The following is a 26,949-nucleotide window of genomic DNA, read 5'->3' as shown; positions in this document are numbered from 1 at the left end:
GAGGGTTGTGCCGAGGGGAGGGTGGACGGGAACTGGGATGGAATTGTGGACAGCTGGCAGCCCCACGCTAGCAAGATTTATTGGTAGCCAAACAGCACTCAGAACAAGATGAGTTGGCAGGTCGGGTCCCTCATCCTCTTTGAGGCAGAAAATAAAGCACAGGTGTCCACGATCGCTCCTTGAACAAGCTTGATACCCGAAAAACCCCATTCAAGTTAGTTTTGCGTTTGTATTCTGCTCTCAATTCTATGGATCTCTTGTAATAAGACTGAGATTGTTTGGAGTATTTGGTGTTTGATGGCAGTTAAAGTACCACCACCCCGCGGGACCCACATGTGCCTTGAACCTGACATTATGTAAGAGATCATGATCCCAGATGCCCCTTACCTCTGGTGTTGGCAAAGCCTGTCAATCGGGTGTGGCATTGCAAAACAAGGTTGGATCGACCTGCTTCAATGTTATAGCAATCGCCATGGCCATTATTCCTACTTCTAGAATTTATTCGCGATGCTATAGTGCAGTGTATACTCTCCCTGTTCTGCAACTTAGCCGACGCTATTCCCAGAAATTTCACCCACCGACAGTGCGGCCACTGGTGTACGATCTACATGAGCCAACCAAACCCAAAGCAGGTCCAACAAATTCGCCGATTTTATTCTTACATGGACTTTTTGGTTCGAAGAAGAATAACAGGGCAATTAGCAAGTAAGAGACTGTTCTGAATCTGAGCAAGAACAACTGACTGAACTGTGACTACTACTCAGAGCACTCGCTCGCGATTTGGGAAGATATGTATATGTATTGGTTAGTCGCATTACTCAACCCGATCATTGGTGGCATGTCTGCTGACAGTACATCTGATCGCAGGATTTGAGGAACCATGGGGAGTCTCCCCATAATCAACGACATGATTATCTGTCGATGGCAGAGGACGTTGCTGGTTTCATCACGGACAACATGCTAACCAATGCTACCATAATTGGCCACTCGATGTACGTCTCTCGCATGGGATCTCTTTACATACAAAAAAAAAAAGAAAGAAAGAAAGAAAGAAAGAAAAACACCATGGCTAACGATATCTGATTATCCAGGGGTGCAAAGACCGCAATGACACTTGCTCTTCGCTCACCAGAGATGGTATCAAGCATCGTGGCAGTGGACAACGCACCCGTTGATGTTGCACTGAATGGTGATTTCTCCAAGTACGTTCGAGGAATGCAAAAGATTCAAGATGCCAAGGTCTCTCGACAAGCCGAGGCCGACGCAATTTTACAGAGTTTTGAAGAAGTAAGACATCAGATCGTTTGTTTCCTCAATGATCAGAAAATTTTCTTTTTGTGCTAATACAGCCACAGTCTCTTCCAATTCGACAGTTCCTACTCGGCAATTTATACAAAGATCCTAGAGATAATACGCAGAAATTTCGGGTACCTTTGGATATCCTACGGAAATCACTTGCCAATCTTGGAGACTTTCCCTATAAGAGCCCTAAAGAGCGCAGATTCGAAAAACCGGCCCTGTTTGTTCGAGGAACGAGGAGCCACTACGTCGCAGATGAGGTTTTACCCGCTATTGGAGAATTTTTTCCTCGTTTTCGCGTCGTAGATGTTGACGCGGGCCATTGGCTTATCTCTGAGCAACCAGAAGCATTTCGAGAAGGTGAGGCCCTTTGAGGCTCTAATTAGCATATCATAAATCTAATTGTTCAACAGCTGTCGTCGCATTTCTGCAGGAGGACCTAGGCTAGGTAGTCATGGCAGTTTCTCGGGAATGTAGACTGCTATTCAAAATATGACCAGTGTATAAGAAAATTGCGCCAGCTAGTGTGTCAAGGTGAAGGCCGAATACTTCAACAAAAGCGCTCATAAATTTGTGCGGACCTGTGTACATATTTCCCAACCCGAGAGCACAAAGGTGAAATTCAAAGCCTACATGCCTTCACCATTTAGCAAGCTCATCGTGCATTGTCATCATCAATCTTGAGCTCTACTCGTCGAAAACATTATGCACACATGAACAGCCACACATCACAGCAGATAATGAGCCCCAGCTATGGGATAGAGTAGTAACAGAGCCTTTTTTGTACCATATATGGAGAATTACCTTTCCCCAAACGCGCCGTTGATGCTACGCCACAATGACCGAAATAATGCCAGAGATGAGTGCATCACCAGTGAGAACCTCCCAGTCTCGCACTTGCATGTAACACCATTTAAACCTCAGTCAAAACTCGTTCCTTAAACTCCCGCTCAACCTTCTGGCCCTGATCGTCCGTCCCCGACTCACCATGAAGGGCCATCAAGGCACCCAAGTCGAACTTTGGGGCCTTCAGAAGCTTAACCTTGCGAATGTGCACCTAAAATATTCATGTAAGCAACCACGACTAACTTCGGATTTCGATTACGCACGTTTTGCAGAGGATAAATGCCAATGGTGGATTTCTCGATCTCGCGGCCAATAACCTCAGGGATCAGTTTCGACGTCAACTGAGTAAGGGTGCAGCTGGAAGCTTCACGCTGAATAATATCGGTCATCTTGCGTCGGATGGCTCGAATCTGGGAAGAAGCGGCATAGGTGGTCTTCTTGATCTGGTTGGGCCGTCTCTTGGTGAATCCGATGGCGAAAAGACGAATGAGGTAGTCATCAGTCGTCTTAACAGTGACATTGGCTTCGATCAGAGTCTGCCACTTGCGAACCAGAGATCGAAGTTTGTCGGAAGTGAAGTCCAAGCCGTGGAAGTTGGTCAGGCAGTTCTTGCCTTGGACCTCGTCGACGCGGAGGCGAACCTTGCGGAAGGAGTGCTCTTCATCCTTCTGGAGATCGGCCAGAGAGACCTCGACGATGCGGCCCTTCAAAGCATCGTTTGCGTTCTTGAGACCAGTGGTACGGTTCACAAGGGTCTTGCCGACACTATTCTCTCGAGTTAGTCGTGTTTTTTGAGACCTCGATAGTGGCGCAAAATGTGACGCGGGACAAAAGAAACTCACTCTCGGACGCTGAAGGAGCTGGGTGCCTAATGCAATGTATTAGCCAACGAATTGTGAATTGTTTCGGCATCGAAGTCCGAGCCTACCTTGATAGAGTACCAGTCCTTGCGGGAGAAGGGGTCGACGGTCTTCTTCTTGAGACCTTTCTTCCCCTTGGAGAGTCTCTTGTTCCTGTATACGATCAGCATTCGAACTTAAGAATCCATTCAGATAGGAAATACTCACTTTCCAACCGCCATGTTTGCTGGCCGATATGTGAGCAGTTGGAGAATCCGATGATGCTGGAAGGATGCGTGGAGGGGCGAGAATAATTTCAATTCTTGTGTGCATCGACTAGGTCTAAGCGAGCCCAGTAGGAAAATTCCACGGAGTGCCATTTTTCCGGGCCCACATCACAGAAATTGAATATGTCACGTGTCAGCAACCCCCATCCTTTGTTGGGTGTTGTTTTCAGGCTTACAGCTCCAGTCTTATTTGAACTACCCGAATTAGGCTAGGCCGCACCCCCCAGTGGAACTCCAGATGTCAGCACGAAGACTTATTGGACAGGCTGACATTGTTTTCTGAGCATTGTTCAGCCACCATGTCACAAATGGAGGGAATATTGTCTAAAGACGTCCAGTACGCTTTGGTGCTTCCAGTAGCTTAATTGAGCACATTGGCCTACCTACCCAGTATGGTGCTCTCTGATTATGCACTCACTCGTAGCTAAATACCTGGGGCCTTGGGAGACATCTAGAACTGTTGCCAGGCTGAGGCTAACAGCGGGAAAGCATGGTTCCTTCAAATACCAAATACTATAATGCTTCAAAGTCTGGTTTCTTCCCTTCGATCCTGTTATTGTGCAAGCTCTTGCCAAGGAGCCGCTTTCCTATCAATGCTGAATTGGATATTGGTGTCTTGCCACCTTTTCATTCTACAGCCGCATAAGCCGTTCAGAAGTCGTCGATGCGCCAACAGGTGTCAAGGAACTGCCGCCGAAATGGCAGACACCGTACCTTCTCACCCATTCAGTAGGGTCAATCTGTGAACGGATCTCGCCCTCAGAAGCCCAGCTCACTCGTCACGCTCTTGATATGACTCGGCAGTCTTAGTCGATGACCAGTTGTCGAAACTCGGAAAGCTGAAATACCCCCCTGTGGTGCCTGTCAGCCACTTCTGAACCGTCTGGTTGATACTTTAGGCCTGCTAAGAACCAACCCGTCAGGACTGATGCCTTATCACTTGTCCGGTAATCAACTGAGGCATATGGGCTGCTTTCTTCACTATATGATATAGCTCGGACTTGGCCCTTCAACGCTACTTCATCAACCTCACCAGCGTCGGCGTTGGTTGGATTTAGAGAGACGCTACCCATCTTGTTGAGTAAGTACACGGCAGATGGCGAGGCTGGTGTGATAATAACATCGCGACTTGCACTTTGTTTGCTTATGGAGGCTTCTGTGACATTACACCTGAGCAGCCTAGGTCTCCGAGGGGTGGCCATCTCAGCACTGCAGTTTGTTCTCAAGTGCTCGGTAGTGGTTCTGGATAGTGATGCCATGGCAGATTGGGACCCCCAAAGTAAGATAATAGAAGATCTTAAATCAGCGATTTAAACTGTGTGCCGACGTGATATTATGCGTCCGTACAATTCTACACTTCTGCCTTTGCAACGAATAAATACTTACATTTAAACTCTCCTGTCTGGGGTTTCAAAGTCGGGTATCAAGATCATCGTCAGCTGACACGCTGGGCACCACCAAGTGTTAGGTGTCAATATTTGTGGCTAATCCTGACTGCCCAAGGCACGGCAGTGTGGAGGCGGAGTCCAGCTTGACGGCAGAACATCTTGCATTGGGCAGCTTCCCTGAGATCGAATGTCTCTAACTTCGCTTACGCCATTACGTCTTGGTGATGCTCATTCGTAGTAACAAGCGTCGTTTTACATCTACGTCGGGCTAAAGATGCTGGCCAAGCAGTCGGAGAGCAACAGAGTTTATACAGTCATCACAAAGCTTCAGGACGTCGGATTAAGAAAAGACGAACAGAACAGATCAAGAACGAAGCTAAATGCGGATACAGTGCTATCTGAGCTGATCTAACATAACCGACATGTGGCTCATCGAGCAGTACCCCAAGGTGAATAGCGTGCTGCGTTAGTGGTCGATGCTGTAGAGCGGTGAGCGCGGTCTCTGCGAGCATACACGTTGGCAAGACTTACTCTTCCCACATCCTTCCTTGGACAGATTGCAGCTCCTCAGCTGTAAGGCGTTTCCCGGCCGTAAAGTAGCCTGGTATGAGTTGTCAGGGTTTGTCGTCCACTCTGAAGACTTGCAAGCTGCTGGTTCACTTACCAGCGGTGATTTTGGCATCAATTTCAACTCTAGAATCAGCAGGGATTAATTCTTCTGGAAGCTCGACTCTTTCTAATATTGGTATGCTGGTCGGGTAAGCTTCTGCAACACGGCTCTAGGCGGAGGTTGTCAATCAATACTATGGTCAACTCACCCTTGGCCAACGATGGCATCATGCTTCATGCTGTATGGGTAAAGGTTAGCTGTTCAGGTTTGCATGGACCAGGGCGTGTGACTTGGGGAGCCACGGTGGCAACGCACTTGCTCATGCTTAGCATTCTATCAATCTTTTTGATACCCAACCAGTGCAAAATATCTGGCATGAGCGCTTGGAATCGCATGTCTTTGACTCCGGCAATGTTCTCCGTCCTCATAAAATAATCCGAAGCTCTGTCTTCGCCTCGTTTTCGAGCGTTGTAGACCACTTATGACGAATGTCAATGTATATGGTCTATAAGAGCTGTTCAAATTTGGTAATAACTCACAGTACTGGTGGAAGGGTTAGATCAAGGCAAAGCAATGTATCGTAGCAGACCGTCCCCATAAGGGCGTGGGTTAGAGGAGGAGAAATAATTAAAACGAGGACTGATTGCGTGGGAACATACCTTGGTTACCTCGCCTAAAGCTCTGCCCTCCTTTCTGAAGTAGATCACCACACCACTTCCACCATTCTGGGCCTCTTTGACGGCTTCTTCGATGCCAAATATAAGATAAGGGCGGCATGTGCAAATATCAGATCCGAACACATCGCTCCCATTACACTAACAAAATCAATAAAAGAAACAAGCACTAAAATGCAATCAGCTCACCTCATCATGAATTCGCAAAGAAAGTCGAACATTTTCGTCCGACATCTTCTCTGGGTCCCCAAAACAGTAGACTGTCAAGCCGCCTTAGAGAGTGTCAGCATTTGGAGTCGTCAGTTTCAAGCAGTGGGCAGTGTTATTACCAATTGGGGGAAGGAAAACCTTGATATCGCCTCGAGTAATCAACTGCAAGTGGCATGTGTGAGCCGAAATTCCTTACATCAATTTCGCAGGCGTACCTCAGGATAGCTACCGCCTGTATGTTCGAAAAGCGACCGCCGTAGTGTGGCCTCGTCTAAGTCCCATGAGTTTGAGTACTTCTAGGAGGACAGGCACATTCACATACCAATACCAAATCTCGCCGCAACGCCGGGAAGATACCAGACCTAACTCATCGACATTTTTAGATACCTCTGTACTTCTTTTCTTCATTTCGGCCTCGCTGGTGCTGGTTTAACTTACAGGCTCGACAGCAAACTTTGTGACGGCGAGCTCGCCCAAGTTATTCAAGCATACCTTCCCATCGGGCACACTTGAGAGCCAGTCAGCCATACAGTGGTCTGGTCGGTGCGTGGTCATTCATTCTCACAGTCTTCCAGCTTTGACGCTCTCCTCGAGTTCAGGAAGCTGTGGCGTGTGAGTGAGTTGTTGGTCAAGTCAACGATGCCTAGCATAGCAAGAATTGGTGAAACGAACCTTCATATGTGCCTTCGTAATAGCGATGGTCGGTCGTAGATCAACTAAGGTTCATTAGCCAACGACCCTAGTGCAAACTGGTATGTTTAAGATACCGTTCTCTTGCTCTATGATACTCTTGAACGTCCAAGGTGTAAGATGCCCCCAAGGGTCCATTGCTACGATCTTATGGCTATCTCCCCATTGTTTGAAAGGGCCAATCTGGGTAGCAGGCTCGGTATTGGTGAAGTCAGGCCTATGGACAACGCCCGTTAAAACAGAGGTTCTCTCTATTCTCCCCTCTCTCACCTACCTGTGGTCTATGTCAAGCTCCTTACTAGCCACAGCCAGTGCATAATATATGGAATAGGATCCTCCGCTGTGCGTAGAGGTTAGCCCTGTTTACGTTAGGCTTCTCAACATCATAAATGCTGCTTACTGCGCTATGAATGGTGTTAGAGCTGGCTTGAGGTCAAAAATTCATGGTGTCTCACCTCCAATAGCTATACAGTTCCCGGAATGATAGGGTTAATTGTCAGTGCTAATTTTCCCGCCTTTGGGGGCTCCTGGGTAAACATCACACACCATTGCGACGCCGAATCGTGGATGGAGACCTAGAGACCACAACTGGTCCCCGTTTGATAGGGTCTGGATTTCCCCAGTCCATTCGCAAAGGGTCTATTCCAATTTGCTTCGGATACGTCCTAGACATGATTCGCTTAGTGTTGCAACAGAGGGAGGAGACTTAATTTCTTGCCTGACTTACGTGAGTACGATGCGGGATGTGAATCCTGTTCGAGAACCGGAAACCGGAAGAGACGCGGCAGACCCTTCATTCTCTGTTGCCTCTTCAGTCCGCGATCCAGAGTCTGATGTTGGAAGACCAGTGGTAGCTGGACCAGGTCCCCCAAGGTCTGACCTCTCAGTGAGGGACTGGACAGCATGTAGCAGCTGTGCCTGTGTTTGCTGGATCTGACGAAGTGAGTCCAACAGCAAGGGGTCTGACGTTGCGGGGTCCATTGTCGAGTGTGCACAAGTCTCGTTCCGAAACTAGAGCGATGGCAAGCCTGTTAATATTCACGGCGGGATGGAAGGAGCAATGATGACCTGGCGGCTTATTAATCCAGCTTTGTTTGAAGAAGATACTCTCTGGTCGAAATAGGTCTGGGCGGAGGTGATTTGGTTTTAAAGGCACGGGCCAAAGAGTCACACCAGATCACCACTTCTGCTGCATGAGAAACGTATGTATGCCTTTGTGGCTTGTGGCCGACTCGGCAAGTGGACGCGGGCGGACGGCGTGGTCAGTTGAGACACCAGACCGCTATTGCACATCAACAGTACTACGTATTCCCACTGGGCTCGCAAGAAATCAAGTCAGCTGCGAGTTTCTTGTGTCCCAAAGCGCCCAGTCGCTGATTCAGTTTTCTGCGGTGAGACCCATTAGAGCTGTCCTTTGCTCATTTCGGCATCTTGATGGCATCTTGGCAATGCGGAGAGAGAGCTACATGTAGTGATACACACTCATTGTCTATTCAATTTGAGAAAACAGCATCAGACCACACTGACATTTCAGATACATTGACGCTGCCGGAACCTCAAATAGCCATATGGGATCGATCTTCTTCAGTCAGAATCTTGCTCGTGCCTACGGCATTGAATGCGTAAGAGACCAATATCTGAACCCCGGCTGCCACCCTTTGTTTATTATAACGTGTCTTTCTGCAACCTGTCTCTCCTATGTCGCTGCATTGAAATTCTTGACGCCCAAAAAGTATTCCTGTGTAAGTCAGGCACGTCCGTAGGCAGTGGAAAGTCTTCAATGTTTCAATGAGACCCAGCGCCTCCTCTGGGCCGTGTGACTGGTGCGGGGTCAAGGCATCAAGACTCAATGTCCGCTCCCTACGAGGTGCCTAGGTAGGTACCTGTAGGTATGTGCAATCGAGCCCAGAAACAGCCGGGCCACAGTACTTACTGGAGTAGTCACAAAATTTATGTCCTCTGATCGCACTGTAGGTTCGTACCTAGGTAGTCAAGGTGAGAAAGGCACTTGGGTGGGCACGGAGAACAAACGTGCACTGTTCGGTATGTGTGAAACTGACAAGCAAAAGGCAAACCAGGACAGCACTAAATCTCGGCGTTCTGAATTGCAGATACTTAACACGTCGCCAAAAGTTTTATCGGCATGACCGAACGCGAGCTAACAGCTCCCGAAAGATAGCATTTGAACGTTGTCAAAGCACCAAATTGATCAAGAGCACGATTCAGACCATCATCGCAAGGTGTTGTATCTTGAGCTGTTCTTAGTGTTGCTGTGGTGGGGTATGTCTTTATCGATAATGATCAGTCAGCCGGCTGGTCTATCTTTCGCGCCACCCAATAGGTTTACGCGCAACCCAGAACCTCCAACCCCAATACTTGTTCACCAACCGCATCTCACGTCAACCATGGGGAAACGAAAGAAGTCGTCCCGAAAGCCAATGGGCCCTAAAAAGGTTGATTCTCGTAGACAATGGAGAACTGGTCATGTTTGCAATTCTAACCTTTGGCTAGTCCGATCCGTTACCATCAACCTTTACCTGCCTCTTCTGCAATCACGAGAAGTCCGTTAGTGTCAAACTGGACAGGAAGGCAGGTGTTGGCCAGCTAGATTGTCGCATTTGTGGTCAGAAATTTCAATGCGCCGTCAACTGTGCGTTATCCAACCATCCCCACGCAAGTGCCTCGCCAATACCAGTGAACTGACGTTTCTTGAACAGATCTCTCTGCAGCCGTTGATGTCTATGGTGAATGGGTTGATGCTGCCGGTAAGCAGGCAATTTGTCGTATTTGCTCAAATACACATTTATAACCTAGGCTAACCACATCGGACGCATAGATGCAGTTGCGAAAGCCGACACGGGAGAGGGCAGCTATGAAGGCACAGCGAGGTCATACAACACGAGCAAACGTAGTCAAAGCGGCAGGGCAACCCAGGGTGATCACGAGGACGATGCACATTATGAAGGCGAAGGAGTCGTTGCGGATGATGAATACTGATCAGGTCCACGCAAACATGTTCGTCCTCGCGAATACGGCCAGTCACCATGATGCATAATTGAATGCCGTCATCGACTTGACTTGACGACACCTAACAATTCCGCTTCTACCGCAACATGCAAATATCTTGGCGTCTAACGTTAAATTGTATAGAATCTGTCGCCGAAATCTCCTAGACCGGGAATGATGTAACTGAGAAAAGGTTAGCTCGCGTTTCGTTCGTGTTTCGATCTGTCATGATATCATACTTTTTCTCGTCCAAGCCCTGCAGTATTCTGCCTGTTAGCTTGTTCCCGAAACCAATGTTTAGGAGAAACAGGAGCATGATATACCTGATCAATAAAGGCAGTCACAACCTTAAGCCGAGGGAACTTTGTGGCAAATTTCTTGACGCCTTCGGGGCTGGCAATGATATTGAGAAAGAGGATGTGATCCTCAGGTACCCCACGCGCCTTCAAAACCTGCACAGCCATAATGGCAGACCCTCCTGCGAAACACAAGCGGTCGTTAGCATGTTGCGAGGTAACGGTGCAAAATGCCCCTTCGAGAGACACCAGGGCACATAACTCACCCGTTGCAAACATGGGGTCCAACAATAGCACCCACCGATCAGCAATGTCTTCAGGTAGCTTGTCATAGAAGAGCTTCGGTTGTGCCGTATCTTCATCTCGTTGAATGAGAATTTTGCCGATCCTCACAGAACGGCAACAGTCTCTCAAGCCCTGTTCCATCGCTTCACCCGCTCGCATGATCGAAACACCACAGATCTTCCCCTGGAACATTAGTCCATTATATGTGCGGCCAACCGGTGTTGTGATTGCCTGTTCTATCACGGGAAGATGGTTTAGGCCCTCCTCAACCAAAAGTCGAATAATGCGGTTGGAATAGAAAATAAAATCGGCCCGTTCGGTATTCTTATTTCGTATCATTCTGTCGTCACTCCAACTTAGCAAAACATCCCTCCCAGCAACCGCCACTCGTGTAGGAAAACGCTTGACTTACGAGAGGAGTGCAATCAGTTGTGGGGTTTGGGGAAGTACGCAAACATTGTCGAATGCAACTTCCGCGGACACCGTAGCGCTAGGCTTCCGGCCTGTTGTTCGACCGATGCATTGTGTAGAAGCAGGTTTGTCCGTCATGACGGTTTAAAATGAAGTCCTGTTGGGTAGGAAGGTTGTGTGAGCCTTGGTTAGTGTGGTGGTGGTGTATGTGAGGCTGATGGATTAGTGTGTTGGCAACCTTCAAAGCTACTGTGTGTGAATGCAACCTGCTGTGCCATAATACTAATAATAATAATTCAAAGATACAATTAATTATTAGTGAGCTTATTTTTCTGTTTTAGGAGGCTTTAGCTGTAGTGGTGCAAAAAAAAAAAAAAAAAAAAAAACAGCCCAGGGAATTTTCTATTTTTTTTTTCATGGTATTTTTTTTTCCTAGTTGCCTAACGCTGGACTGCAGGGGCATTTTCTAGGGGCTACTGTTGCGCCGGTCAGCATGATATTGGTGCCAATAATGAATTTTTTGTCATGGCATATTTTTCATTTAATTAAATAGCTGCAAATAAAAAGTATTTCGCAAACATAAATAACTTAAAACAATAGAATCTGCTGGTATTGCAAATTATTCCTTTGTCTCTCTGGCTAGGGCATTCCTTTTTTTTTTTTTTTTTTTGTTCCTAGGAATTTTTTTGCAGTTTGTCTTTTTTAAATATGTACCGAAGAAGCTAACAATATTTATTATTCCTTGTCGATATCAAGGACCTCCTCGCGACTTGCATCTTTTTCACTGTCTTGCCCTGTTGTGAAATTGAGGTGTTTCCAGTCCTCCAGCTCCTCGGTGACTGACCGCATCCTGTCTCGGATGCTCTCGATTGCGTAGCTTCCAAGTAACAGCCTTAGCGGAGGATAAGAGCAGTGGGCTAGCTGCCACACAAGTTCGGCGCATTTGACTGCACTGGTGGGTTGACGGTCACCCAGCCACTGTACCATCCTTCGTGCGTGCAGGGCTGGAGAAGTTGCATTAGCATACCCATGACCTGAAGGCTTGATGAGGAAATGGCCCCAGGTAGGGAGAGGGTTATCGCCAGAATCCGGCTCATCCCGCCTCACCAGACCAGGTTCTATCAGTGTAGCTCTGACATTGAATGAGTCCGTTTCATATAGCATCGCCTCGATCAGGCCTTCAACGGCGTATTTAGTTGCGCAATATGGCCCTAGCCCCGGCACACCGAGGGCCCCGGATGTTGAACTAAATATGAGATACCGGCCACTATTCTGTCTTCGCAAGTAAGGAAGTGTGGTGTGAATAATGTGAAGGGTACCGATGAAGTTTGTCTCGAACTGGTTCCGGAGGTCATGCTCGTCCTGGTCCTCGCATGAACCTATAACTCCATAACCAGAACAGTTGGCAACGACATCGAACCGTCGAAATTGATCTAGCGTATTCTGGACAACCTTGGCGACAGAATCACGGGAGCGTACATCACAAAGCGCCCCTAGACAGTTGTCGTGTATGTTTGCCATGTCATCAGAATTGGACTCATTAACTCTCCCAACCGAGGTGACTAAGTCCCCTCGGGCGAGTGCGCACTTCACAAGCGACCGGCCCATATGGCCAGTGCCCCCAAATATCTACAGATGCCACGGTGTAAGTAGTAGGTAGATATGCAAGTTGTGCTTTGTCTCAAGGACACACTTACTATCCACACGAGCTGCTTTGCAGGCGAGCTGGCCGATGGAGGGTCACAACTCGCCGGAAGTTGTAGTCGTGGCTTGCCAAAACTGGCATCCAAGGGGCCGTCTGCGACTTCCTCACGAGTCTGTGATTCCATTGCGCAACCTTACTGTTGACTCTTCGAAGCTGGGGAGAATACACACACACTCCCACACACACACACACACATATATATATATATATACCTAGGTATATACATAAACATGTGCATGTAGCTGTCGTTGCTGCACGTTACCGTCGCTAAAATTTAATGCAGGAAAAGAGGAATCAAGAATAGGTCATACGGCAATACCAGGTCCGGTAGTTGACGAGTCCGAAAGCTGGTATTTCGGTGCAAGGGATGGCATGAGGCTTTGGTGTGGGGACTACAAGTGCCGAGTTTGGCATTCCTGACCTCACTTTTCGCCGCATAAACAGTGTTGCTGAAACAGAAAACGGCATTTACAAGACGACCGGTTAATATCTATAGGCTATTACGCACCCGTTTCAAAGAACACATGCTCAATCAGATGGGCCTTTACTGCACAGCTAAAGCTATCCACCCTGTCTGTTGCCCATATCACCCACCCCTATCGGCGAGCAAGCAAACAATAAATGACATAGCCTCCAAGTCAATGCCACTCACTAGGCTAAGAATTCGTCAACGTATTCTTTACGGAACGCATTGTCTTTTAAATCTTCGCTTCTGTTCAATGGCGTCCACTTTGGCTCGTCCTTGAAGAGTCTCATGGCGTGTACAAACTAGTCGAAAAATGCGCGGTCAGTAGCTGTGGGCATAATGAAGCCGCCATGAGCACAGCACTTACATTGGCTTCGTCTGTTGTAAAGCGATGATATATACCAGCAGGAAGGATGAGCAAGTCGTCCTTCTCAAGGCGCACACGAACCCACTCGTCATCCTTGCTCCGAACATCAAAGAAGCCTTGGCCGTCCCTGATGTAGCGAATTTCCTCATCTTCGTGCAAATGTTCATTGAAGAACATTTTCACTTTGTCCTCGTACACGTCGCCCATTTTTTCTGGGGACACAGTGATTTCATCCCGATTTTTATATCCGCGATCAGCAGCCAGTTTGTTTACTTCCGCAATATCCGTCAGGTGGTAGTAGAGCACCCCTAATTTGCAGAGTGCTTCTGTGCTGATCGCTCGACCAGAATCGTGAGGTAAGCGCTGGTCGCCCTAGATGCCCACAAACTGCATGAGAACCTTTGCGACCTTTAACCCATCGGAAGAATCTGCTTACCGGTTGATTGTCATACATGTATGCCTTCATGTTGCCCTGTGTGGTGGAACGCCGATACCAGATAGTTGTTAGTGACTAACCAGAGAGAGGAAGCAGGGAAATGTGACGGAGAGAAAAAAGAGCTGTGAGTTGCAGGTCCCAGTTGTTGATTCCTCTTATGCGCTATATCGATGCCGTGCTCACAATCCCTCCGGCGGCTAATTAGTTCTTCAGTGCTGAGACACGTGGACAGGCATGTATAATATTTTCATTGGAGATTGGGCAGCCCCGCGATTGCCGTTTGTCTTGAATGATTGTTGCCCACCATCAGTCAGCCAGGTGGGGTTCGCTGACTGGCACATATGTACGATGATGACTGGCGCCAGACACTCTGGAGGATGATGGCGACATTTGTTGCACCTGTAACCAGACCTGATCAGTGCATTCACCGTAACTCATGAACCCTCTGTCCTTTTCCTGTCTCTCCCATTTTTAGTTTGATTCCGTTTCAGTGAACCACCTCCCATTGCAGCTCATATCATCGTCTCACAGAATGCACTGCGATGCGTCTCACTCAGCAGCCGCTCAGTAAAACTCTAGTGTACCTCTGTAAGCAGCCACACGCAACCGGCTAAAGTGAATAACTATCTGTATTGCCATGAGGCATAAGCGTTTCAGACTGCATCTATGGATGGTGAAAGTGTCGCAAGTCTGTAGTATTGCCATTTGCTGAGTGTCACATGTATGTAAAGTTCATATATTGCGGTAAACAAGACCAATTCAAACGCCATATTCCATGCCTTACGAATCCAACAATCAGGATATCCTCGTGTGAAACTTCGGAGTATGTTAAAGTACATTTCCTGCCGGTGGTTCCCTTCTGCCAGCCGCAGCGATGAGGTCGTTGTTTAGTCCACCCTGGGATTCCTCCGTTTCCCGGCCATCAAAAAGACGCCGCCACCATGTAGGCGGGTCTAATGGGCGAGATCCGTTGTGAAGGGGCGGATACACATCATTGAAGAAGTACCAAATATGCCCTATGATCACGCCCATTATTTCATCTCTTGGAATGGATCCATGCATGAAGAGGCTGAAAGCCATGAGGACCCATGGTAGATATGGCGCAGTAAAGACCAGTAGCCCAAGAAAGCTCAGCCTGGTGTCGGGATTTCGCCGCGACCAAATATATACCAGAGTTGATGAGAGAGGTTGGCCAAGGAAAGGCATGGACACCAGAGGCGACAGGACGATAAGGCTGGTCATAGAATAGCAGAGCAACCAGGAAAAGTGAGCCGGAGATCGGCCTGAGGATTCCTCGAGGAGACGGGCGTATCTTTGGAGAAAGTATATGTGAAATAGTAGGTCCAGTGAAAATGGCCCAAAATAGAGAAAGGTGGTAAAGAGGCGCCAAAACTGCCTCAGCGATTAGCCATTAGGTCAGTCGAAAGGAGAAGAAATGGAGAGATCAAGAAAGAGAGAGCCAGAACGGGAGGCCAAAGAAGTCATACGCTCAGCGACAGCCAAGCGCATACACGGCAGACAGGTACACACCATCCCGAATGAAGCAATACTATGGGATACCGGGAGGAACATACCTGTGATTTGGCAAACACGGCACGGAAACTGTAGAAAAGTTGGAAAGGAGTAACCATATGACACTGGACGAGAGCACTCGTCAATATGGTTGCGGCTGTCCACCAACGAGTACACACGGGCATTTCCCAGAACCATTCTTCCAGTGGCAAACGGCCACCATCCATTACTTGGTCCATACTGGACTAAAAGGGGCCTAAGAATGTCGTTCTCGATTGTCTGAGTACAAAATTCTCCTATCCGTGGTGGCAGGCCAGATCTGAGGTGGGCAGTAGGGCAGGCTGAGTGAATTAAACGAGGCGCAAAAGCAAAATATGAAAGACGGTGCTCCTTTTGATTTTTCTGTCTCCTAACAGACGCAAATCCTGTTCTCACGGCGCAGGAGAGGTTAGAGAGGACGAGAGACGCAAGTGGTGGCAGTGACTGTGGCTACGTAGAGGTGGCCTTTAGGCTGGTAGTGACTTGCCCAGAAGTTGAGAGCTGGCATCGGCCTCAATGCGACACAGGTAGGTACCTTCGAATCGGTGTGCCACAGCTGAACGCAGGTTTCATTGTGCACTGATTACATAACAGGTCCTAACAGAGGGGCTGGCATAATTCCTGGTACTTGCACTGTGCTTTTACTGTCCAAAGTCTACTGCACTGTGCGGCCCCGGCCCGCGTTGGCAGTGTTGTGGCTCAGCCTGGATGTGCACTGTTTACAATTTACAATTGTGCTACGTCTCACGATGCCAGGACGACGGAACGTACATATTCTAGCTACCTGGGCATGAGGAGCTTTTCCAAACATTGAACTCACGTCAACCCTGGATAAGTTTGATTGTTGCCACTCCTTCTATCCCCTTTTCTCTTAATGCAATCCCTCTCCCCATGGCTTCTTCATACTTCCATGACTTCTTGGCAGGAGACCTTTTCTTTCCCTCGGTGAGCATTCAGAGTCTATCCTTTCTCCTCTCGGCACAGACCAAAATACCCAAGACTACGTTCAACTCAACGGAGAGTTTCTAACTTATCGCTACAGTGTGTCGCCTTGTCAGCTGTCGGCCGCACGGAGACATGCCAGTGAAGGCTAGGACGGCTAGGACAACCCTCAAATGGCATCCACGGCCAGGGGATATTCAAGGTTTGTGGATGGCATTCCTGGGTTATGCATTCGATACTGGGTCTAATTAACAGTCTCCATAGCTGGGGATCCAGTCCCCATACGACAGAAACGGCGATATAGGCCGAGCACAAATGCACTTCGTGAGATAAGGCAATACCAAGGTACCACGAAGCTTGTACTGCTAAAGCTTCCATTTATGCGATTGGTTCGTGCCTCAAATTATCTGGTATCATGTAGCTGCTAACGCATCAATGTATTCAGGTACGGGAGATTGACATGGGCTGCCGACCCAGGGGGGGGGAATTCCGTTGGCAAAGTCAAGCCATTCAGGCATTGCAAGAGGCAGCCGAAGCCTTCATGGTCCACTTGTTTGAAGACATCCAGCTGTGTGCGATTCATGCGAAACGGGTAACCATTATGCAAAGGGACATTCAACTTGCCAGGCGCATTCGTGGGATTTGGGCTGGCCTGGGGTAAAGGCTTCCGAGCGAAATAAACCTTGCATTTGATCCGAGTCCGTTCGGGTTCTTGCTCTTGCAGTTTGCTTTAGTTAGCAAGACATTGACACACCTTCCCCGGCAACACAAGCCCTGAGCCCCTGTACACGTGCTTGACCAGTATGGTTTTCTGACCTGTTTTATATGCCCCATCATTCAATGTTCTGTTGTTTGCTTTCGAAGAGATAAAAAAAATATCTCCTCGGTATTTCAGGGAACGCGCCGATATTTGGAAAGTTGAACTCATGATTTGCCTCCACAATTGCTCTCTGGACCTGCATGTTCACACCGCGTTTGTGGTTTAGTGTTAGTGATGACGTAATTAGTGCCATCACTTCATTTCGAGCGGACCTTTGGAATCACTCCAACAACAGCTCTTTTGTTGTAAAGAAACCCGCTGTACAGCTGCTCCTCTCGCAATGTCTCGTATATTCGCTTTCCGACACCTCTCAAGACCCGGATACTTGGTCGCAGCTGGTGTTGGTGCAGGTGTATGCATCACCTGCCCTCTCCCAATTCGCAGATCATATGTTCGGCTCGATGCCCAGCCAGTATCTAATCCACCATTTGGCTCGGACGCAAATACAGTTCGGCGCCCTAGAATTTCAAGCGACCTAGTTCGTCAGGTTTCCAGCGGTAGCATGGCAGGTCTGTGTCTCCCTTGAGCCTGTGGATGAAGCCTTGCCACGAGTTTCGGCTTCGATCCAGTACTCCGTCTGCTTCGCTGATCTGACGTCTCCCCACACAGGCCTCTTGTCTGGACTTTGCACGGCGTTGTTTTCCCGAACCCTGGTCTTTATTGGCGGTGTTATCGCCATGTCATTTCATGTGGGTAGAATTTCTACTAATTTTCATAAGCATGGATCCGCCCAAACGGCCTTGGGAATCAACCACCAGTGTCGTTTGCTCAAGCGAACCTTGTATTATTCCTGTGCTAACGGAACTAGTTTGCTTCCAGATATGGTCTTAGCCCCTCTCACCTAGTTGGAATTGATCGGATCCCCGGAATGGCTGCTATTTTCCAAGCTGGCGCAGAGAATCCCTGGTTCACCTCCACATTTGCTGTGACATATATATTGGCCGCTTTTGTCCGCCTCTAGCAAGAATAAATATAGATACTTTTCGGATAATACAACTGCGGTTACTCAATCGATCGTGTCTCCCGTGTGAGCCACGCCATTGTCAAGTCGTCACCTTCAAAAAATCCTTTCGTGCTTCTCAGAATCTCGTCACTGTACGCGTTCAGCCAGGCTTTTTCGTCTGCGGTGAGCATGTCTTTGCAAATCAAGCTTTGGCAGTACGGAACCATTGTAACGTGCTCGAAGCCCAAATACGGTTTATCACCAAAGCAATGCTCAGTCTGAACCTCTTTCACCATCATGATATTTTCAATTCGGACGCCGAAATTTCCATCCTCATAATAGCCCGGTTCGTTTGAGAGGACATTTCCGGGAGCTAATGGGACTTCCGTATACTGCACGCGGGTGCCAATACCAATTGGACCTTCGTGGACGTTGAGATAAGAACCTACACCGTGACCAGTACCATGTCGATAGTCAAGCCCGGTTTTCTGGCAATGCCACGAGTCAGGTAGTTGCTTACGTCTAGCGACTTGGTGATATAACTTACCCAGAGGTGCTGGCGAGCCAAGCAGTCCAGAGCAAAGCCTGTGGTGCCTTTTGGGAATACCGCAGTGTCCAGACCTATGAGGCCCTTAAGGACCAGGGTATATGCCTTCTTCTCGGCATCCTTGGGCTCTCCGAAGTGAAGTGTTCTCGTGGTGTCCGTGGTTCCATCACGATATTGTGCTCCGGAATCGCAGAGGTACACGCTTGCCGGGTCTATTTTAGCACAACTGCCTTTCTCTGGGCCATAGTGGATAATAGCTGCACTGTGTGGGCGAAAGTGTTAGCTGTGTAATCGCTGCAGGACGATGCCAGACGCAGAGATCATCTCCGGATTATCTGTCAGGTGCCAAAAGGTTGGGTTTTCATCTTACTTTGCGCCAGTGGAAGAAATGGTTGGGAACGACAAGCCAATGAAGTGTTGGTGTTTCGATCGTAACTCTTCCAGTTTGTCGGCCGCTTGTACTTCATCGACTGTGGCTCTCTTATTGATAAGCTGGTCCTCCAACCAAGCGAAGAACTCAATTAAGGCAGCCCCGTCTCTGACATGGCAGTTCCTCATGCCCTTCATTTCAGTTTCGTTTTTGATAGCCTTTGCATCACCAACTGGACTCCTTATCTCTTCTACCGAACCATCCCCACCCAGCGCTCGACTGACTGCCCATGAGCCTTTGTTCGAGATGAGAAAGTTACCAACCACGCCGGCATCTCCACCAGCTTCTCTCCTAGCCGTTACTTCAGCACGTAGTCGACGTGCATCCAGGAAAAAGGACTCGTATGGTTTGACCTCAACATGGTTCGCCTGTAAATGTCCTCTGCAGGAGTCGTCCAGCTTGGCCGCATCGACGTACAAAATTGCCGTATCTGGTGTGATAGTGGCATACGAGAAGAAAACAGGGTTGTAGGGTATATCGTTACCTCGGAGGTTGAATAGCCACGCAACTTCGTCCAGCATGGACACGAAGAAGCCAGGAGAATTCTTCTTGCGAAGTTCTTTGCGCAGTTCTTCAATCTTCGTAGCGACTGACTTTCCAGCCAGTTCATTCGGTAAAACAACGACTGGGTGACGAGGACGATCGGGGCGGAGATTAGCCCAGGCCATGTCCACCAGGTTCTCGTCCAGTGGTATCAATTCTGTACCACCCGCTTTACGTATTTGGTCGTCGAGCTTCTTGGCGGCTGACCCGGGGAGGAGTGATGGATCAACGGCCACCGTTCTCCCTCCAGCGGACTGACTAGCAGCCCACTCTTGCCATGTAGGAACATCCTGTAACCCTTGCTTCAGTAGGGTCCAGTTGCCATCTAGCTGTTTCGCCGCTTGGTTGAAGTATCGACCATCTGTAGCGAGTGCCGCCCCTTCGAGTGTGACAACAGCACATCCCGCTGATCCCGTAAATCCACTTATGAACTCGCGACGGGCATCACACGCAGCAATGTATTCTGAGCTGTGGCTGTCTTCGGAGGGAACAACTGAGCCGGGATGTTAGCACGGGTCTCCCAATGTGGCCTAATTCGGCCAGGCTGGATATGAATGTTCTTACCATAAACGTGAACTTTCCTTTCTTTCATCAAACTCCGCAGTTTGGCGAGCTGTGCTGACGTATCGGTCATGGCGGCGGCGGATATTGTGTGATACTTTAAATACCTGGTCAAGGTGTATTGTCTGGAAGAACGTAACAGGGAGCCGAATGGCTGAGCGAGCATTGGCTAATGATGAGGGTTCTGTTCGAGTGTGAGTTCCGGATTGTCAAGACATCTGATGTTCTCGTAACTACCTGGGTAGTTAAGTATCCGCCTGTCCCCGGATAGGTACGGTTTGTCTGGTGTGATTATCCAGGATCGGGTTGGGGGAATCCCAAAGCCTTAAGTACGTTGTGTGTTTGGGTGCTGAGCTAGAAAAGCCAGTGCATGCAGCTGGCACAAGTCACGGAAAGGGACGGCTCTTCCACGCTGACTCCGCAGAGAAGGCGGGGTTGTGAGCAACCAGTTGACATTCAAGATCTGCGATAACACCACCTCAAGACCCCAGCTAGTCACTAATATCAGAAAGGCTACTCCATACACAACATCAGCCTTGTTGTGCCGACACGGATGAAACATACCGCGTAGTCGACAGAATGATTAATAGCTGGACACGGGAATGAATCTACTGCTAGGTGCGCCGCTCCTATCATTGGCACCAAATATCCTTACATTTTCTACACATGTGCAGGGTAGGCGAGCCGTCGCACCGGACACTGATTGAAACGATGCGTTGTTTGTTTTCTTATTTCCTGGCCGTTATGAATTAGGTTCTTGCCGACAGGATCCTTCTGGCCTCCGGTTGCGGCTACTACCATGACTGTTGTCAACAGAAGACCGAATTTACGTACTGTAAAAGCTCGCAGCTTCCCCATCAGGAATACACTAGCATGAAAGTGTCAAGAATAGTGCCAAGTTCAACAAAAACCGGGCGGTAAATGAGACAATCCATGGCGTAATATCGATACATAATGAAATGACCAATACAGCAGCAGTGAAACACGACCAAGTTCCGTATTCCCTGGAGCGTTCGGCGTGCCATTGAGGTGTTGTACTTTCGTTCATGCTGGGTAGGCCACGAACACATGGCTACACTTATGGCTGGCTCGCTGAGCTACATGACCCGGGGTCCACTCCGTACCCAGGCGCTGGATTCACCTTGCCCCCATGCCCGGGTACCCTGAGGTATCCACCAACCAGCTTTGTTGTAGGTACCTAGGTAGATAGTTGCCGAGACGCAAGCTTTTCGACCTCAAGCGCGAGCTGATGCATTCTAGAGCCTTCAAAAAGTTATCAGCCAAGATCACAGGGCAACATCGACCTCCATGTTTCTCGGCAGCGTGAAGCAACGTCACTCCGTATCCATATTGTTACTTAATATCACACAGGCTGCCGGTCTTGCAACCTGGATCGACACACCTCGGGCACACCACCACGATTGCTAAATCCAAATCCCAGACCTCAACAAAGGTGAGCTTCCAAAAGCGAACCAGATGCAGCACCTCGGCAGTAAATCCAAAGCCATATGGCCCAAAGTTGTATTCTCAGGGATACAACCCACCGGCATTCCGCACCTTGGCAACTATGTTGGCGCGCTACGACAATGGGCGCAACTGCAGGATCAGGAACCCGAAGACACAAAATTGATATATTCAATTGTCGACCTCCACGCCATCACCACGCCCCAACAGCCAGAGAAACTGAAACAGTGGAAGAGAGAAAGTCTTGCCGCACTATTAGCAATTGGAATTGACCCGGAACGGTCCACTCTTTTCTACCAGTCTTCCGTGAGTCGAAGGAAAAGCCCAATATATCGAGACAGATGCGAATCGCCGAGGCCGTTTGACCTGACACCAACTGTAAACTTCCACAGGTACCTGCCCACTCTGAGCTGATGTGGATTCTGTCCTGCACGGCGTCTGTTGGATATCTCTCTCGGATGACACAATGGAAGGTGCGTGTGCCCGTGTGATGAACGTTGAGCGTCCTCACGCCACTGATGACTAGAGTAGCAAAAGCTCAACATCGCCCCAGCCTCACACATAGAAGACCGACCGGCTGAGAACCGGTTAAAGGTTGGCTTGTTCGCCTATCCAATACTCCAAGCTGCGGATATTCTTGTTCATAGGTATGTGCAACCACAAAACTGCGCTCAGATTTCGCACTGAACCGAACTCGAAATTAAAAAAAGAGCCACACACGTCCCCGTTGGCCATGACCAGCAACAGCATCTAGAATTTGCCAGGGAATGCGTCACCAACTTTAATCACGCATATGGAGAAACGTTCGTCCACCCCCAGACTATCACACGTAGGTTCATCAGTCACAGCTATCACATCGCAGCACGCCCATGCACTAAATTGCTTAAACTAGCACCGGTGCATCGAGTCATGTCTCTTTCAGACCCAACATCGAAAATGTCCAAGTCACACAAACTGCAGCGGTCACGTATTCTGATTACGGACACCGCCGAGGAGATTCGCCTCAAAATTTCCTCGGCGCTCACTGACTCTACCCAAGGAATTTCTTATGATCCTCCTCTGCGGCCTGGTGTATCAAATCTCCTGAGTATTTTATCAATATTTGACAATGAGAAACGAACACCGGAGCAGCTAGCCCAAGTATATCGTGACACCCATCCTCGCATATTCAAGGATATGGTGTCAGATGCGATAATTCTAGGGCTGCAGGGAGTTGGAGCTCGGTATAAAGAACTCATAGACAATAAGAACAAATATCTGGATCAAGTGGAGGATGCTGGAGCGCGAAAAGCACGACAAAACGCCGAGGAAACAATGGGCTTGGTGAAGGCCGCTGTTGGTTTATGAAGAGCTGGATCTCATCATGTTTTGAATGCTATTTTGCTGTAGATTCCTGTAACAACACCATGTCACATAGAACAACAGTATAAGTAATGAACCCGCAACTCATAACCCCTCTGTGAGTCGTGATGGGGCCACTGTGATTGGTAATTTAGCACCACAGCCATGAACCGGTCTGCCTCTCGTACCATGTAAGACTGCCTAAAAGAAATACCCATACAACTTGATTAGGTAAGATCTAAGAAGCGTAGGCAAAGTTACTACCACGAGAAGATAGCCAAAAATCACGCACGATTTGGTTTGTAGCTCGGGACCCCCTCAGGCTAGACCCGAGACATAAGAGGTCAGTCTACCGACGAAATGGTCTGAAAACAAGGAGCATAAACGTACCTCACCAGCTTCTTCACAAACAAGGCTTTCTGTTCCAACGTAACCTTCCCACTTGGGAATGAAGAGTGATTGAGTCCAGCTTCGAGCCATTCTTTTGCTAGTGGGTAGCGACTTAGCAACCTCTTGATCGGTTCACTCAGCTTATCGAGTTCGCTTCTCGAGGCCCGGCCACCAACATTCCTGGCAAGGCTCTGGCATAGGAGTGGACCAAGAGTCTCCATGGCCTGTTTTGTGGCGTCTGATACCCCTGACTGGTCGCTCTTCAGTGCCGTGAATGTTGCCTTGCAATGACAAAGGGTTAGTCGTACGTAATGCACAGAGATGATCGGTTTGTATCAATATATGTTTGCTTTTGCTCTGACAACTGGGACAAGAACGCTAAGGAATGCGAAAACGTAAATTGCAAAGGGCCATCATGTCAACAAAGAGGAAAACGAGCCGCATCTCCAGGCCAGAGGATTGTGATACATACCCAGAATTCCGCCGCAGCACCTTTAGGTAACGGTTCACTGCCGTCAAGAACTTGAATTGTGAAAAGAAAGAAGAATTCGGCTTCAGTTGCAGGCTGCAGGGCGAGTAGAGTAGTTGGACTTTTCGCCAGTAAGCGACAGACGAAGTCGATACTATTTTGAGATAACTCCGGGTCGTGCTCTGGGTCTGCTCCAATCATCCAGCGAAGTAAGTAACTTGTTCAACTACATATCGGGGAGTAAGGAGATCCATACTAGGTAATTGTCGGAGCAACCGTACCACCCATAGCAGTAACGCTGTATACAACTCCTGTATGTCAGGTTTGCCCCGTAAATGTAAAGAGCTTAAAAATGAGCAAGCGGCCGACACAAAAAGGCCGGGCCGGGGAACATGCTCGTTGTGATGCACCAAGAAGCAGGTAACATCTTCTAAGCCCAGCACAAAGGGTCCTGGCTCGCTCTCTGAAAAGCCGCATCGAAGGACGGCGCAGACAAGTTCGGAAATTTCAGTATTCGAACCAAAAGCAGCTTCGATATCCATGATTATTTTCATTATCTGCTTGTGCAGCCTCTCCAACTGACCGTCATATCCAATGAACGAAGCTTTGCCCACGTCAAGATCAATAGCGGATTCTGTCGGGGATTGAAAACCCTTCCCAACGCCAATTAGACATCTGAGAGTCTTCAACGCGATGTGTAGTCCAGGTGACTCATCCGCTGAATTTTCCATGCATCGCTGGCTGTAACATGGCACTTTCGTGGATGGCTGGAGCTGAGCTAATTGCTTCGCACAAGCGCTATCATCTTCAATAAATTCAAGTAGCTTCGAGCATGTGGTATATTTGCGATGAGCGTCGGGAACGGCTTGGGCAATTGATGCAATGGAAGCAAGTATTCTCTCAGATGATATACAGTCAAGTACTTGCCGCTCAACCAAGGCTTGAAACTCATGAAGAAACCCGTACGCCTCCGAATGGAGGTGGTATCGGCAGGAAGAGCATAGACGAAGAATTGTCCTTGATGCTGAAGCTACCATGGATGAATTTCCTAGCATAGTGAATAAGAGCCTCAATGCAGGAGCGAGAGAGGGGATATTTCTTTCGAAGTATTCCGTATATTGTTCTACCAGGTGGAGGCATGTCTGCTTTGTTCTTACAGGTATGTCATTGTCGGGGGATGAGAGGATGGAGAACAAAGAAGATCCAAATACTGTTTTGAGGGCTTGGTCAAGCCGTGAGTCGTCCGTGGCACAGTCTGAGAGACCTGCAAGGCAGAAGGCGGCAGTTTCCAACTGTAGCCAAGCAGAATCGTCTACCGCGGAAAGAATAAGACCAGAAAATGTAGATACCAGCTGATGGCCGCATAAGGCATATGCTGACTGTAATAGGTCAATAACGTCCTTTCGAGCGTCAGAGAACCCGCTACGGTCGGATGCGTCCCATTGACTTAACTCTGCTGATGGAGGATAAGTGATCTTGTGGCACGCCATCGAAACTGCTTCTTGAACGTGAAGCAGCGCCGCATCTGCCCAAGGTGTGCGAGAAGGATTATCCAAGTGGACGACGTCGGACATGTTTTCGGTGAAGGTCGACCAGAATTCCACTGCCGGGACAAATATACTATTTTCAGTTGCCGGATAGCCGTCGGAGCCAAGCAATCCGCATAACTTAGAAAGCAAGGCTCTGCTGCGGGGATCATCAGACTGCATTAGCCACTGGCACTTTTCTTCGCCAAATGCGAGTAGGAGCTGCCCAAATAGAACCGAATCGAACCCCCTGTCTGGTTGCAACAGACACCTGTACCGTTCATCAGCCCAGGGACTGACCAAAAGGGTTGCCAACAGGTTAAAATGGTCATCTGATAGCAATGCCGGGTAGGTAGATAAAACATCTACGAGTAATTCAGCCGAGGTATCGAAGCGATAGTTCGAAGTGAGTGACTCAATGACGCTAGCCATCAGGTCTCTAAGATGTGAGACGACGTGATTGTCACGGGACGAAATTTTCTGAGCAAAGAAAATCCACGACTGATCATGGCAATGTTAGTAAACTGATATCGCCGAGTTCACGGAGTGGTCAGTGGACTGAAATACCTGGAGACACTTCATACTGTCATTGCCAACCTCACTGGGTTGAGACTCGGTCAGGCCATTGGCTAATAGTGCTGTTGCATCCGAAACTTCTAGGACAACGGAGTCGTACATATTTAACCTTGCATTCTAAGCATGTCATCTTAACTTCGAAAAGTTGAACTTACCTGCTCCCTGTGTTCCAGTCAACTCGGACCACATCTTCCATTATGCTCGTGACGACCCATAATACAGCCTTTAATTTTACTGGGTCGAGTCTATCGAAGAGAGATGCAATGTCGACAGAAGACGGTATGGAGAACGGGTCACAATACTTCCCTGAGATCAGACATATGGTAACATGACGGATAAATCTCGGCCATAGATGATGGAAGTGAAGGAAGAAGGTTGCGAGGGCCGCTGACAGTTTGCGTGGCACCAAGGGGCCATTTGAGCTGTCAAAAGAATCTCCATACCACCCAATGAGATGTTCCAATAACTCTTGAGCATTTTCCTCGCTAAGTAAAGAGCTGTGACAAACGATTAGCCTTGGCCAACTGACAGTGCCTGGAGCATAAGGTAAAGCATGCCTCTCCTTGTTCAGTTTGACAATGATTGTGAGGGCGCCAAAAAATCTGCCCTTCTCATCAGGTTTCCTAAGCAGCTCATGGGCTAAAGCCCAGGCCTGCGGCGTAGATTGGAAAGCTGCTAGCAGAGCCTGGGCTTTGGCAATGGCATCGGGGTCACCCGGCTCATAGAGGGACGATATCAACTGTTACAGTCTCTTGTCAGCCTCTGCCGCACAGAAGGTATGGAACGGTTCAAAATCAATGCGAAGCGGCGATGCCACTTACAGATTCAACTCTGTCAAGGCTCCAGGGAAGGGCGTTGTCTTCCATTGTCACCTTCATTTAATGTTTATCCGTCATAGTGGCCCGACGTGGTACTAATCATGAGGGTGGTCGGCGGCTTGTGACTGAATGGAGCGACATGGAGTGAAATGGACCTGACCACTGCACAGTGCTCTGCCCTGCAAGTAGTCCCTACATGTAGTGGGGAGCCAA

General features: G+C 48.6%; 11 protein-coding genes across 11 annotated transcripts; 3 read left to right on the top strand and 8 right to left on the bottom strand.

Annotated features, from left to right (window-relative positions):
• Positions 1–472: 472 nt before the first annotated feature.
• VFPPC_13656 (abhydrolase domain-containing protein) lies at positions 473–1,747 on the top strand (the record flags this gene model as incomplete). The annotated part of the gene is made up of 6 exons (XM_018291430.1): positions 473–705; positions 765–804; positions 868–992; positions 1,092–1,287; positions 1,356–1,659; positions 1,713–1,747. 6 exons carry the CDS (start codon positions 473–475, stop codon positions 1,745–1,747), a joined length of 933 nt encoding a protein of 310 aa, XP_018145126.1.
• A 465-nt stretch (positions 1,748–2,212) lies between these two features.
• On the bottom strand, positions 2,213–3,226 carry VFPPC_04522 (ribosomal protein S3Ae; the record flags this gene model as incomplete). Its single annotated transcript, XM_018283867.1, has 5 exons — positions 2,213–2,356; positions 2,409–2,910; positions 2,988–3,013; positions 3,074–3,158; positions 3,213–3,226. 5 exons carry the CDS (start codon positions 3,224–3,226, stop codon positions 2,213–2,215), a joined length of 771 nt encoding a protein of 256 aa, XP_018145125.1.
• Positions 3,227–4,077: 851 nt separating this feature from the next.
• VFPPC_04521 (hypothetical protein) lies at positions 4,078–4,530 on the bottom strand (the record flags this gene model as incomplete). Its single annotated transcript, XM_018283866.2, has 1 exon — positions 4,078–4,530. One exon carries the CDS (start codon positions 4,528–4,530, stop codon positions 4,078–4,080), a length of 453 nt encoding a protein of 150 aa, XP_018145124.2.
• Positions 4,531–5,125: 595 nt separating this feature from the next.
• On the bottom strand, positions 5,126–7,824 carry VFPPC_13655 (GTP cyclohydrolase II; the record flags this gene model as incomplete). Its single annotated transcript, XM_022428886.1, has 14 exons — positions 5,126–5,138; positions 5,191–5,260; positions 5,324–5,438; positions 5,929–6,084; positions 6,133–6,215; positions 6,273–6,315; positions 6,369–6,424; positions 6,476–6,515; positions 6,592–6,661; positions 6,719–6,756; positions 6,826–6,869; positions 6,921–7,060; positions 7,118–7,183; positions 7,571–7,824. The coding sequence occupies 14 exons, from the start codon at positions 7,822–7,824 to the stop codon at positions 5,126–5,128; spliced, it is 1,188 nt and encodes a 395-aa protein (XP_022284475.1).
• Positions 7,825–8,277: 453 nt separating this feature from the next.
• Positions 8,278–8,469, top strand: VFPPC_15808 (hypothetical protein; the record flags this gene model as incomplete). The annotated part of the gene is made up of 1 exon (XM_018293561.1): positions 8,278–8,469. One exon carries the CDS (start codon positions 8,278–8,280, stop codon positions 8,467–8,469), a length of 192 nt encoding a protein of 63 aa, XP_018145122.1.
• Positions 8,470–10,082: 1,613 nt separating this feature from the next.
• On the bottom strand, positions 10,083–10,979 carry VFPPC_04520 (uracil phosphoribosyltransferase; the record flags this gene model as incomplete). The annotated part of the gene is made up of 2 exons (XM_018283865.1): positions 10,083–10,837; positions 10,883–10,979. 2 exons carry the CDS (start codon positions 10,977–10,979, stop codon positions 10,083–10,085), a joined length of 852 nt encoding a protein of 283 aa, XP_018145121.1.
• Positions 10,980–11,576: 597 nt separating this feature from the next.
• VFPPC_04519 (retinol dehydrogenase 8) lies at positions 11,577–12,670 on the bottom strand (the record flags this gene model as incomplete). Its single annotated transcript, XM_018283864.1, has 2 exons — positions 11,577–12,470; positions 12,539–12,670. 2 exons carry the CDS (start codon positions 12,668–12,670, stop codon positions 11,577–11,579), a joined length of 1,026 nt encoding a protein of 341 aa, XP_018145120.1.
• A 527-nt stretch (positions 12,671–13,197) lies between these two features.
• VFPPC_04518 (1,2-dihydroxy-3-keto-5-methylthiopentene dioxygenase) lies at positions 13,198–13,845 on the bottom strand (the record flags this gene model as incomplete). Its single annotated transcript, XM_018283863.1, has 3 exons — positions 13,198–13,314; positions 13,380–13,751; positions 13,816–13,845. The coding sequence occupies 3 exons, from the start codon at positions 13,843–13,845 to the stop codon at positions 13,198–13,200; spliced, it is 519 nt and encodes a 172-aa protein (XP_018145119.1).
• A 4,285-nt stretch (positions 13,846–18,130) lies between these two features.
• Positions 18,131–20,225, bottom strand: VFPPC_04515 (xaa-pro aminopeptidase; the record flags this gene model as incomplete). The annotated part of the gene is made up of 4 exons (XM_018283860.1): positions 18,131–18,559; positions 18,619–18,880; positions 18,989–20,084; positions 20,156–20,225. The coding sequence occupies 4 exons, from the start codon at positions 20,223–20,225 to the stop codon at positions 18,131–18,133; spliced, it is 1,857 nt and encodes a 618-aa protein (XP_018145116.1).
• A 1,403-nt stretch (positions 20,226–21,628) lies between these two features.
• VFPPC_04514 (Tryptophanyl-tRNA synthetase) lies at positions 21,629–22,963 on the top strand (the record flags this gene model as incomplete). Its single annotated transcript, XM_018283859.1, has 5 exons — positions 21,629–21,922; positions 22,009–22,089; positions 22,148–22,263; positions 22,327–22,445; positions 22,509–22,963. 5 exons carry the CDS (start codon positions 21,629–21,631, stop codon positions 22,961–22,963), a joined length of 1,065 nt encoding a protein of 354 aa, XP_018145115.1.
• A 232-nt stretch (positions 22,964–23,195) lies between these two features.
• On the bottom strand, positions 23,196–26,784 carry VFPPC_04513 (importin 13; the record flags this gene model as incomplete). The annotated part of the gene is made up of 7 exons (XM_018283858.1): positions 23,196–23,280; positions 23,348–23,628; positions 23,820–24,004; positions 24,073–25,843; positions 25,910–26,027; positions 26,074–26,657; positions 26,740–26,784. 7 exons carry the CDS (start codon positions 26,782–26,784, stop codon positions 23,196–23,198), a joined length of 3,069 nt encoding a protein of 1,022 aa, XP_018145114.1.
• Between the last annotated feature and the right edge of the window lie 165 nt (positions 26,785–26,949).

This window comes from Pochonia chlamydosporia, chromosome 3, assembly GCF_001653235.2.
Source record: "Pochonia chlamydosporia 170 chromosome 3, whole genome shotgun sequence".
Classification (NCBI taxonomy): Eukaryota; Fungi; Ascomycota; class Sordariomycetes; order Hypocreales; family Clavicipitaceae; genus Pochonia; species Pochonia chlamydosporia.
The sequence above is the reverse complement of the archived record's forward strand: the minus strand, read 5'-3'. Positions and strand labels throughout refer to the sequence as shown.